This window comes from Notamacropus eugenii, chromosome 1, assembly GCF_028372415.1.
Source record: "Notamacropus eugenii isolate mMacEug1 chromosome 1, mMacEug1.pri_v2, whole genome shotgun sequence".
NCBI lineage: Eukaryota > Metazoa > Chordata > Mammalia > Diprotodontia > Macropodidae > Notamacropus > Notamacropus eugenii.
In genome coordinates, this window is record NC_092872.1 from 707,848,476 (window position 1) to 707,861,862 (window position 13,387).

The 13,387-nt window shown below is 40.3% G+C and overlaps 1 protein-coding gene across 1 annotated transcript in view; it reads left to right on the forward strand.

Annotated features, from left to right (window-relative positions):
* The window catches only part of TCF25 (TCF25 ribosome quality control complex subunit), a 38,923-nt gene extending 25,808 nt beyond the window's left edge, over window positions 1-13,115 (forward strand). Inside the window, exons 13-18 of the mRNA XM_072636389.1 lie at window positions 2,611-2,698; window positions 3,737-3,895; window positions 4,960-5,050; window positions 5,886-5,965; window positions 11,969-12,041; window positions 12,827-13,115. Of these exons, the coding sequence (XP_072492490.1) occupies window positions 2,611-2,698; window positions 3,737-3,895; window positions 4,960-5,050; window positions 5,886-5,965; window positions 11,969-12,041; window positions 12,827-13,012 (677 nt within the window). The 3' untranslated portion in view covers window positions 13,013-13,115. The remainder of the gene's footprint in view (window positions 1-2,610; window positions 2,699-3,736; window positions 3,896-4,959; window positions 5,051-5,885; window positions 5,966-11,968; window positions 12,042-12,826) is intronic.
* The last annotated feature ends 272 nt before the right edge of the window (window positions 13,116-13,387 follow it).

Genomic DNA, 13,387 nt, shown 5'->3' on the forward strand with positions numbered 1-13,387 from the left:
GTCTGTGATTTCATCGGAGTATAATTCTAGTAGGAGTTTTGCTGGGTCAAAGGGTATGTGCAGTTAGTGATTTTTTGCGTATAGTTCCAAATTGCTTTCCAGAATAGCTGTGCCAGTTATGTACTGTTTTACCAACAGTATATAAATAGGTCTGTATTTCCTCAGCCCCTCCAGCCATGGCTGTCATAATTCATATACCATTGCTTGTTCGGCCATTCCTGAGTTGATGAGCATCCCCTCAGTTTCCAGTTCTTTGCCCCACAAAAATAGCTGCTACAAATATTCTTGTACAAATAAGACCTTTTCCCTTTTTCCCCTTTTCTTTGATGTTTTTGAGGTATTGACTTGGTAGTGGTATTGCTGGATCGAAGAGTATACAGTTTCATAGCCCTTTGAAGGACATAGTTAAAATTGTTCTCCAAAATGGTTGGACCAGTTCATAACTTGACCAGCTGTGCATAAGTGTTCCTATATTTCCATATTCGCACCAGTATTTGTTATTTTCCCTTTTTTTGTCAGCTTAGTCTGATGAATGTGAGGTGGTACCTCAGAACTGTTTTAATTAACATTTCTCTAATTAGTGATTTAGAGCATTTTTTCATGTGACTATTGATAGTTTGGATAAAGATTCATATCTTTTGACTATTTATCAGTTGAGGAATTAATGGCTCTTATTTTTGTGAATTTGACTCGTTTCTGCATATGTTTTTGGAAATGAGGCAAGAGAGACCTGTTGACCTGTTAGGTATTTGTAAGAGTGGAACTGTTATTGGGGTTGGCAGCTGAGGAAAGGAGGTGGCTGCCACAAGGATGCTGCAGTAGGGTAAAAGGAGAGAAGCCTGAAAGCTTAGTTAGTGAAAGCTCAGAGGAAGACAGGCCCCAGCAACTGGGATGGAAATCATCTCCCTCTATTCAAGACAAAGCGAAAATAGCAAGGGTGGCAGGGGCCCCTTGAGAGGGATGCTCCTCTACCTGAGTCTGGCCAGCAAGCACCTATCTGTGTATTCACCTGTCTACCTACCCCCCCTTCCCTTGCCCTCACATACCTGGCTACTTGCAGGTGGTCACTTAGTGACTCCTAGTATTTCTTCTCTCACCTTTTTAAAAAAAATTAGTTCTAGATGTTCCCTGTAGGATGTTTTGCATACATTTCAAGTGCACAGGCAAAAGGTAACCTCTAATCAAATGCTGGGTTTTGTGCCTTGGAATCAGCTTAATTTCAGTGATTCAACCATAAGTCTTACTCTCTTTTGTGGTTAAGAGGATGTGAATTTGGCCTTCTCTAAGAGATTCATCAACTGTTTTCTGTTCTAGCAGTTTTCTTGGATTCTTCAAAATTCCTTTTGACTACAGTCATATCCATGCCAGATAAGGGTAAGAGGCAGCTAGGTGGCACAGTGTGCTGGGCCTGGGCTCAGGAAGACCTGAGTTTAAATCCAGCCTCAGATATTTACTAGCTAGCTAGGTGACATTGGGCAAGTCATTTAACCTCTCTTTCCCTTAATTTTCTCATCTGCAAACACAAGAATAATAATAGCACTTTCAGGGCTGTTGTGAGGGTCAGCGAGAGTTTTTTTTTGTTTTTTTTTTAAAGCACTTAGTGTAGGGGCTGGCACGTAGAAAGAGCTTAAATGCTTATTTCCTTCTTGCATCATCAGCAGAAGGCCCAAAAATAAGACCACTAATTAGTCTGTGTTTCATGGAAGGATCCGGCTCTGTTTTCAAACAGAGGGAGCCAGAGTTATGGTAACTTCTGGTCTGAGCTGTTCTATCCAGTATTTGCCATATTTTTTATTTTACTTAAGTAGTTGTATAACTGGAAATGCCTTACAGTATTACTGGGAAGACATTTGAAAATTGTGTTTTCTCCTTCTGGCACTGGTTATTTACACATTACAGACCAAATATGTGGCCAACTTAAGAAGCCCTACATTTAATCAGCTGGGAAAGCATGTCTTTAGGACAGAGCAAGGCTCAGTGAATCCCCATGATGACAAGCCAATAGATGAAGTTTCCATGGAGTAGAGGTTCAGAGAACTAGCACCATCTCATGTGATACAAGTTAGCCAGAGGCAGTGGGGAGCTCAGTGCCACCACACTCCTTTGTCTAGTTCTAGAAAAAGTCAAACTGTCCCATAGCTTCTCAGGCACATCTTTCCCTGTGGTCCATGTTGCATGCAACTGTAAACTAAGCATAAGATCTTGTAATGAAGACAATTGATTGCACATTCTTAGAGCATCATGTGACACCTAGTCAGAGGTGTGTAAAGGAACATCCTTAAGAGAATGTAGGGAAATCTTTGGGGTTTGGGGTATCCCCACAACCTTCTCCCCTTGCAGAAAACTAGACAGACGTTGAAGTGGGTATAGGCTGTTCCTTCCATATGAGGAAGGAAGGAAGGTCTAGGTCTTTATCTTACACACTGGCCACATATCTCTCTGCTCTTCTCTGTGCTGTTGGCCACTTGAGGATGTTTAACTTTGGTTAGATGGAGATCCAAGGGATTGGCTGCTGCCACCACTCCACTGCTGCTGCTGGTGATCTTGTGTGTTCAACCTTGAGGGATGGGTGGTGACAACAGGCTCAGCAGTTCTGCTTTTCCCTTGCAGTTCTCATGCCCCTGCTGGATCGCTGCAGTGTGCGCCCAGACTCCGCGGTTTTAGCTCATCCTTTCTTTGGACTCAGTACTCAGATAAGGTAAAAGAAAATGAAATTCATTGCATGCTTGTGACAACCTGAGGCAGAAGGGCAAATGTTTTTCTTATATGTTCTCTCTTCCTCATGGCAGCCGATGATGTGCTAGGAGCTCATGTGGTGGCACCTGTCAGAAGGTGTGTTTAGACAACAGCTCTGATCTTCACTGGCTGCCAAGAGAGATGTGTCTATCACTTTACCATTCAGAAAACTTGGAAATGAACTTAATTTTAAAGATACCAGCCATATCACTTTGCATTTGCACAGCTGCTTCTTTCATTTTGAATAAGTGGTGTGGATCTTGCTGTGTTGCGGTTTTGAATAAGAAAAGGAAAATCTCAGGAGCTCTGGGTCAGGCAGCATCCAAACTGGAAACAGGGTTCCGCACTCAGCTAAGCCAAAGATCTCAAGCAGTTTGGCAGACTCAATTCAGTATGTGGCTCATAAACCAAATTTAGAAATCACTTAAATTAGCCAGGCCTTCACTTTTCCTCACGCCATGGTGGTGGGGGCAGAGCTGATGTTACAGGGTGAGATTCAGGGGTGGCAGGAACAGAATTGAGGTGTCTGGTATCTGGGATAAAGCCAAGTTCTTGTCCTTAGCTGCATTTCCTTCTGTGATGATGCCAACAAAATGCTGTTAGTATGTTCTTAAAATAAATCTAAACTTACAAAGGAGTCTTTAGTCTTTAGACAATGAGTGATTTCTAATGTATTTATTCCTCCTACAAATAAATGGGAAAACAAAATACTTATTGTACTTTTCTTCACTTTGATTAAGAAGAACGAGAGCCATTTGTTTCCAGTTACTCACATATTAATTCTAACGTATTAGGGAGCTTAGTGAAAACCTGTTTTGTTGTGTGAGCTCTTGGGGACACTGCTGCCTGAGACTAGTCAGGGACATTGTAGCTCACACTGAACAGCACCTTTTTACTAATATCAAGGCTTAAGCCTTTGGGTGTGATTAAAGACTAGAGGGCATTTTCCAGGCTCTGACTCCATAATGGATTAATTTACAGGATGGTCTCTTTACTATAGCCAACCTCCTGCCTTGACCCAGCTGGTTGCCCTATACATTGGGAGGACATACTCTCTCTGGAAGGATTCTACCATCATGGCTTGGCTAGAAACAAACGTCAGAGAAGTGCTGCAGACAGTAGATGCTGGTGAACCCATAGTGGAGGAAGCTGAAAAAAGGTCAGTATTTCTGTGCCCAGCTGTTGCTGCTCCTGTTGACAATCAAAGCATCTGGTGGCTCATTTATTGCTGTGGAGAATGGAAACTTTTGTAGAAAAGTTCATCTGTTAATGTGGGACCTATTGAAATGGACATTTAAACTTATCTCTGGTCCCTCAGAACTTGTGATAAGTGATAAGATAAGCACCAGGGATCTTTTTCTTTCTACCTTCGTTTATGAATTCCCACAGCTTTGTTTTCTGTGCCAGGTGAAGACTGCATGAAATTGATGGATACTATACCTGTCCTTGTGGACAGGGGGGTGTGTGTGTGTGGATGGGTGTGGGTGGGTATGTGTGTGTGTGAGACAAAGTAACTAAAATTCATAATATTGCATGATAAGGGCATTCAATCGATACTAAACAAAATGCTTTTTGAGGTCTGGGGGGTTGGGAGTGACGATGGAGATTTCCTTGCTGGATCTTTCTTAGATCATCATTACAAATTGGAAGAAGGACCCATTGCTAGTTTTGAATCATTAGACAGATGTTTGGCTTTTGTCATTGACTCTACATTAGAAGTGGTGACATAGTAATCCATTATGAATGTGTATTGTGTGTGATAGGATAATTGCAATATTAGGATTTGCACTGTTGTGCAGATTATGTCCCAGATGTTGCTCTGTGTGTTTTCAGGGACAGTACCTGCTAGTATCAGAGCAAGCATCACCACTGCCAGGAAAATGTACTTAACTGCTTCCCAGAAGCAGATATATCTATAAAGTACACACCTCCCCTCCAGTAAGACCTCTGTGGAACTTGAAATTGTGATTTTTTTTATGTCACTGGCTAAAGGACAAGCATATTTATAGGTACTTAAGTGCTCATTTCATTTTGATGATTAATTATATGCTTAGAAAAAGATAAAGCTGCTGTCACAGGATAGTTTTGATGCCTATTTGGATCTGAAGCTTATGCCAGTGAGCAGAACGTTGTCTTCTCCAGAGCTCAGCTTGCTAGAGTGTTGCAGAATGTATTATTTCATTTGCTGATCTTTATTTTGTTCCTCTTTCCCTCCCTTCTTAGGCGAAAGGTCCGGTACCAGAGTGCCCCCAGAAATATCTATCGCCATGTGATTCTTTCTGAGATGAAGGAGGCCACCGCAGCCCTTCCTCTGGTAAGGAGACTGAACTTCTGAAAAAGAAGGCATTGTATGTGCACACAATGTCACATGCACAATTGAGCCCACTTCTCCCTCTCCCTAAATGCATCCTCCACTCCACTCAGCATTTTATTAGTCACTGATTTGACAGAAGTAAAGACTTTGTAGCTATATGAAGTCCTCAAAGGATTCTGCCTCTTCCTTCTCTTGGGATTGGGGAGTGACCAGCAGTACTTGCCGCATTACAGCAGACAGCTCACATGCCTGTAAGACTGACTCAGTGTAGGACGGGCTGTGTGGTGTAGTGAAGAGTGCTAGACTTGGAATGAGGAGGGCTGGGCTGAAAACCGTGCTGCTGGCACCGACAGGATGTTTTATCAGTCCCTTAGCTGCTCTAGAGCTCATCTGTGAATTGGGGTGACGACAGCACCTTCCAGCAAGGCCATTGTTCTTAAAGGGTCTTGAAAATGAACCATGATGATTGTTACTGTAATGATGCCAAGTGCACAAGACCACACCCCACCTTGGCAGTCTGTGCATCCAGAACTTATTCTGAGAGAAAAAGGAGGAAAGGCGAGTTAGATCAGTGGAGTCAAAGGCAAGGCTGCAACACCAGTCTTTGGCCCTGTCATCTTCTGTTCTAATAGCAGGAGCCCTCCCACCCGTAGAGTGGCAGACATGCTGCAGGGAGCTGAGGCTGAAGCTGCCTGATTTTCAGGGGACCCAACAGTTAGTGGTTGGCTTTAACTCTGAATTTGATATCCTATTGAAAATGTTCTATTGTGGAGCCCAATTGAGGTGGACTAACAGAGCCTTCCTGGGTATCTCATTTTTGTATCCCTTTCTGAAGGAAGTGACATCCCAGCCTGTGATGGGGTTTGACCCTCTGCCTCCCTTGGATTCCATCACTTCCTACACCAGACCACGAAGGTACCCTTTCCACCCTTTTCCTTTGCCTTCTTGCTCACACTGCTCTCACTCTGCTGCTTTTATTCTTCTCCACGTTGGCAAAAGCACTTCATAGGCTTTAAGATGACAGGGAAACAAGAAAGGGTAACCAGTTAGGCAGAAAGCAACAGGTACCCTTACTAACGGGAATGCCTCTTTCTGGACTGCATTCCCAATGTGTTTATGAACAACTTTTTGAGTTGCTGGGCCAGCAGTATTCTTCCAGTTTTAACCTACTACCATTGCAAATGCCTATTTCTTGAGGCTCACTCCTGTGGTTCTTATTGTATGTTACTTATATGGACTTTTCATCTATCAGGAGAAACTCAAGTACAGGTATCCCTTAATGCAGTAGGTACATTTCTGTAACAACTGAGAAACAAATTTCTGAATAGAGAATCTGGTTGTTCTTTGACAATTACTATAAAACTGTACCTAGGTTTCCATGGCGGGGAGGGGGAGATTCCTTTTTCCTCCCTTCATATCTGTCAACAGAAATTGAAAGTGCTTTATTTTACATGCTGTTAGCAAGGAGGAAGATAAGGTGAGGTCCATGTGGCTGCTGGCTGTTAGTGCAGGAAGGGTATGTCTGCAGCACCTTTTCTTAACTGGGAGTGGGTGGTGTGGGGAGGGTGGGGGCCTTTGTGCTTGCTCCCACCCTCTGGCTGCACATGTTCACCTCCTACAATAATGATCCCCTCATTGTCTAGGCCAGCAGTTCTCACAGTTTTTTATAGCAGTGGAACTTTTCTCCTTAAACAAAACTTCTTTGCAAGTGTGTGTTGCTTTTTTTTAATGCCTACTGCTTAATGGCATCAAATTAGAAAAGACTGTTTAAAAATAATTTTCAGATAGCTTTTGTTCTGAATCTAACAGAAATACATTATTTAATGAGAAGGATATGATGGTTTGCAATTCATTAAGTGTTTTCTAATTGGGAACAACATTAAAGGTTTACTGTATGTGGTGATTCACAGCAATTTGTTTTTCCCTTTTACTTGCATAAGTCAGAAAAATTTTAGATTTATTTCAGTTAACCATATTTTTCCCTTAAAAGCTAAGAAAGTTTGTTGTAATATTCACAATACTGTATTTATCAGTAAATGCCTTTGTAATTTTGCTAGAACTCTGGAATTTAGTAATGTAACAAACAAGATAAATCAAAAGCTCCCAAGCAAACCCAAATGGATGATATCAAGCGTCTGAAACCCTCCCCTCTGTCCTAACTTCCTTATTCCTATTGAGGGTGCCACCGTCCTCCCAGTCACCTAGACTTGAAACCTCGGTGTCCTTCTCAGCTCTTTCATTAATCCCTCATATCCCATCTGTTGCCAAGGACTGTCAGTTTCACTTTGCAACATTTCTTGAATATGCTCTCTTCTCTACTCTGATATTGTCACCTGCCTGACACCCACTGCCATCATCTCCTACCTGGATTATTGCAATGGCTACTGGTGGGTCTGCCTGTCTTATGTCTCTCCTCACTCCAATCCATCTTCCATTCAGCCACTAAAGTAATTTTCCTAAAGCACAAGTCTGATCGTGTCAACAACTCCCCCTGCACCTCCTCTCCCTCTCACCCAAAAAGAAATCCTTATCACCTCCAGGATCAAATATAAAATACTTGGTCTTTAAAGTCCTTCATAGTCTCCTCCCTCCCAACCCCCAGTACACTTTTCCAGTTTTCTTATATCTTGCACTTATAACTTACACATCCTCTGCCATTCAGTGGTACTGGCCTCCTTACTCTTCCTCAAATAAGATACTCCATCTCTTGGCTTCTCTGACTGTTCCCCATGCCTGGAATGCTCTCTTTCCTCATCAGAATCCCACCACCTACAGAAAGTCCTTCTTGAACCCTTTGATTATCTCCAGCTTATACTGTCTCTAGCTTATTTGTCCATAGTTATTTTCATGTTGTCTCCCTTACCAGACAATGAGCTCCTCATGAGCAAGGATTGTCTTTTAGTTTTATTTTTGTATCCCTCGTACTTAGTGCAATGAATAGAGTGCTGGCCCTGGAGTCAAGAAGACTCATCTTCCTGAGTTCAAATCTGGCCTCAGGCACTTACTAGCTGTGTGACCCTGGGCAAGTCACTTTAACCTTTTTTGCCTCAGTTTCCTCATCTGTAAAATGAGCTGGAGAAGGAAATGACAGATCACTCCAGTATCTTTGCCAAGAAAACCCTAAATGGGATCCTGGACACTACTGAACAACAAATAGCACATATAGGTGCTTAATAAATGTGTATTGTTTGATGATTCTTCTGTAATTGGGATTTAGTATTAGCATTGGGTTTATGGATATTGGTTTCATCATCAAATTCTTTGTTATTAATGCTTGTATCTATAATCATTCCCTTTTTACCCAAGGTCAGTGGTCTCAGCATTGTGGCTTCTCCCTTTGAAGGTGCCAATCAAAACTTTCTCTTTTTTTTTTTAAATAGTATTTTATTTTTTCTAATTACATGTAAAGATAGTTTTCAACATTCATTTTTTATAAAATTTTGAGTTCCAAATTTTTCCTCCATCCGTCCCTTCCACCCCCCACCGTCCCCCCCCCCCCCCGAATATGGCAAGCAATCTGGTATGGGTTATATATACATGAAAACATTTCCATATTAGTCATGTTGTGAAAGAAGAAGCAGAATAAAAGAGGAAAGCCATTTTTTAAAAAGTGAAAAATAATATGCTTTGATCAGCATTCAGATTCCTTAGTACTTTCTCTGGATATGGATAGCATTTTCCATCATGAGTCTTTTGGAATTGTCTTAAATCATTATGTTGCTGAGAAGAGCTAAGTCATTCATAATCATCACACAGTGTACAGTGTTCTCCTGGCTTTGCTCACTTTACTCAGCATCAGTTCATGTAAGTTTTGCCAGGTTTTTCTGAAATCTTTTTGCTCATCATATCTTACAGCACATTAGTATTCCATCACATTCATATACCTCACCTTATTTAGCCATTCCCAAATTGATGGACATTCCCTCAATTTCTAATTCTTTGCCACCACGAAAAGAGCTGCTTTAAATATTTTTTATACGTGTAGATCCTTTTCACCTTTTTTATCATCTCTTTGGGATACAGACCTTGTAGTGGTCTTATTGGATCAAAGAGTGTGCATGGTTTGAATATCATTTGGGCATTTTGCTCTCCAGAATGGTTGGATCAGTTCACAACTCCACCAGTAACACATTAGTGTCCCAATTTTCTCTCATCTTCTCCAGCATTTATTACTTTCCTTTTCTGTCAAATTAGCCAATCTCATAGGTGTGAGGTTCAAAGTTATTTTAATTTACATTTCACCAATTATGATTTAGAGCATTTTTTTATATGACTATAGATATCTTAAATTTCTTCATCTGAAAACTGCCTGTTCCTATCCTTGACCATGTATCAATTGGGGAATGACGTGTATTCTTATAAATTTGACTCAGTTCTCTATATATTTGAGAAATGAGGCCTTTATCAGAAACAATGACTATAAAAATTGTTTCATAGCTTTCTGTTTTTCTTCTATTCTTGGTTCCTTTGGTTTTATGTAAAACCTTTTTAATTTAGTGTAATCAAAATTATCCATTTTACATTTAATAATGTTCTCTATCTCTTGTTTGGTATTAAATTCCTACCTTCTCCTTATATCTCACAGATAAACTATTGCTTGCTCTCCTAATTTGGTTATAATATCACCCTTTATGTCTAAATTGTGTGCCTATTTTGACCTTATGTTGGTATACAGTGTGAGATATTGGTCTTTGCCTAGTTTCTGCCATACTATTTTCCAGTTTTCCCAGCAGTTTTTGTCAAATAGTGAATTCCTATCCTAGAAGCTGGTCTTTGGGTTTATCAAACATTAGATTATTACAGACATTTGCTACTGTGTCTTATATACCTACTATGTTCCACTGATCCACCACTCTATTTCTCAGCCCAGATAGTTTTTATGATTGCTTTTATAATATAGGTTTAGATCTGATATGGCTCGGCCATCTTCTTTTCCTTTTATTTTCATTAATTCCCTTGATATTCTTGGCCTTTTGTTCTTCCAGATGAATGTTGTAATTACTTTTTTCTAGCTCTAAAAATAATTTTTTGGGAATGTGGTATGGCACAGAATAAATCAATTTAGATAGAATTTTCATTTTTGTTATATTAGCTTGGCCTAGCCCTTGAGTAATGTATGTTTTTCTAATTGTTTAGATCTGACTTTATTTGTGTGGAAAGTGTTTTGTAATTGTGTTCATATTGTTTCTGAGTTTGTCTTGGGAGGTAGACTCCCAAATATTTTATATTGTCTGCAGTTATTTTTAAAAGGAATTTCTCTTTCTCTCTCTTATTCCTGAGCTTTGTTGGGAATATATGGAAATACTCTTGATTTATATGGATTTATTTTATATTCTGCACCTTTGCTAAAGCTAATTATTTCAAGTAAATTTTTAGTTGATTCTCTAGGATTCTCTAAGTATATCATCATATCATCTGCAAAGAGTGATAATTTTGTTACCTCATTACTGCTAAAGCTAACATTTCTAGTACAATATTGAATAATAGCGGTAATAATGAGCATCCTTGCTTCACCCCTGATCTTATTGGAAAGGCTTCTAGTTTATCCCCATTACTGATAATGCTTGCTGATGTTTTAGATAGATACTACTTAGCATTTTAAGGAAAACTCCTTGTCAGAAGCTTTTATTGCATCTCTTGAGATAATTATGATTTCTGTTGGTTTTGTTATTTATATGGTCAATTAAACTAACAATTTTCATAGTATTGAACCAGCCCAGCATTTCCCTTTTATGCTTTCTTAACCTGTGTATCTCTTGTTGATGTTCTTTTGTGAATCCTCCATGGACCTCCTTCAGAATGTAAGCTTTCCTCTAGGTCTTGCCTGGGTGCTTATTCAGCCTGCTGGCTCTCATCCCTCACTCTCGTTAACATGACTGACTAATCACTCCCATTCCAGTCATAAATCTCTTGGATGATGTCTTTTGTACTGTCTTTCTGCTCAGTTTGTGGTGGGGACCATGCTGTGACCTACTTATTATCCATAGCAAAAAGTTGTTACAAAAATATTTTATGGTAAAAAGCATAAACAGCAGTTACTTTATATGTACTATGATGCGAAAGACCAGCAGTTAGATGATTGCATCATATGTAATTGAGTGCATTCATTGATTGATTCTAGACCAGTTAGAAGCCAGCTTTGGACTCACAAGTGGCCCTCTGCATTAGCCTAGGACTGATAGACTGCAAAATATATAACTTGACTCTGTGTTCGTCTGCCTTTACAGCCTTTTGCACAGTGCAGTTTGAGAGGCACTGGCCTTTTGTATTTGATATTTAATGTAATTTCAGCAAGGTTAGGCTATACCAATAGGTTCTTGTTGTTGCTAGAGTATTGAATCTGCTGACTTGGTAAAACTAATTTGTTGCCTGTTTTATCAGTTTTGTAAGTTTCAAATGTTATAAATTGGATAGTTGTTGTTTTTAAATACTTAAGAAAATTTTTATGTTTAGCATTGGTATGCATCCTGTTTCTACCTACTGTCACAATTATTTTTGTCCTTTGGAATGATGTATATGAGTCTCTACCAGAATGAAACTAATGTAGCCTAGAATGTAAGCCTTTGCTCTTACTGTCTATGTATGAATCTCTTGGTGCCCTCAAGCCAATTCACATTCATTCTGTGGCCCATGGTCCTTTGTGTTGCTTTCTACCCCAGCTCCCATCCCACCAAGCTCCTTTTGCTGCTTCTGCTTCTTTCACTGCTCCTGATGCCATCCATTGCTTGTGACTGTCTTTCCTTTCCCTGCTGGGGACAGGAGCAGAAAGGGTGACCTGCCCAGGTGAGTTGGATTAGTTTTTAGATTATTATTTGCAAGGCTGTGCTAACATACTGAAAGCCACATGGTGCACAGGGCCTTTTAGAAGAAGAAGAAAAAATATATAACCTTTTGACGTTTTGTGGTTTTCTCTTTCAGGGCAAACCGTTACTCCAATGAAAGCACATTATCTCTCTTCTTTCGATCATTGTTGCCAAATTTTACCTTTCAGGTATGTTAAGTGCATCTGGGGCCATTTCTGTCACATCTTTAGTCTCTGCTCTTCTCACAGACTCCATCAGGGTAACGAGTTGTATAGCTGCTGTGGGTGCAGCGTTGTATTTGGTGCTGTGATGGTTGGTAAAGAAGTGAGCTTCTTGTATCCCTGACATCTAATTAGAGTAGGATCTTGACCACAGTGCAGCCACAAAGCAAATAAGTGTTTATTGAATGCAATTGTTGATTGAGCCATAATTCTTCCTTCAAGAGGCTTACATCTTAATTCAGAAGAAATACACAGAAACCTAAAGTTACTGGATTACAATGTAAGATTGTCGATGAGCAGGATGAGTAATCACTAATGTTTGATTAGAATAGTGCAGCAGAGAACCTTTCTGTTTAGTAAATGCTAATAGGGAAAGTTGTCTTTGAAGCTTTGGATTTACTTTAAATTCACCCAGTATTATAGTTGGTCATTACAGATATCTAGAGGGAACGAGACTAGTACTTCTTAGATTTTTTTTAATTGTATTTGATTTTTGAGATTATTTTTTGATCCCTCCCACCTGTGGCCTTCCTTAGAGATTAGAAATGAGAGACAGGCATTTTGTTCAGGAAAACTCTCTTCTCTCTTGGTGCCAGTACATGGCATGTCTATAATGGAAACATTTTGAGCCTGTCCTCATAGCACTTTGTGCCCCACTCCTGTGGGGCAGAGCAGAACACACCCAGGCAGCCCAGGAAGTCCTTTCTCATCCAGCAGTTTTCTCTTCAGCTTCACACCTCTTTTTCTGTCAGGGAGAAGATACACCAGATGAAATAGACCCGGTTGGTGCAGAAGAGGACCTCGACCAGGGCTTGAACAGGCTGATGGCAGCGATGCGAGACCTACTGGCCAACATCCAGTTCCAGGACCCTCCGACAGAAGAGAACCCTGATGGGAATGGAGATGAGGATGAAGATGAGGATGAAGACTGGGACTGAGCCTAGAGCCCCCAGAATCCCAGTGATATACTGTAGAATTATGTTCATGATTTTTTTCGGTTGAAATTTAATAGTTCCCTAAAGTAAAAAAGTAAGTGCTTAATTTATAAAGTCATTTGCCTCTTTCTTCTACAAATTTGGAAGAGCTGCTCCTTAGTGTGTCTTATCCAAGGCAGGGCATCAAAGTTCTCTGAAGCAAGTGAAGCAGCGACTGCTAGGATTTTTCATCTGTTGACTCCATTGCTTTCTTTCTTAAGCTCCTCTTGGGGATTACAACCCATACAGAGTTAATGTGGAGCTAGGGATAGAGGGGAGTGAAAAGGAAGGAGCAAAACTAGGGACAGATAGAGCCCTGGCTGTAGCCCCTCTGGACAG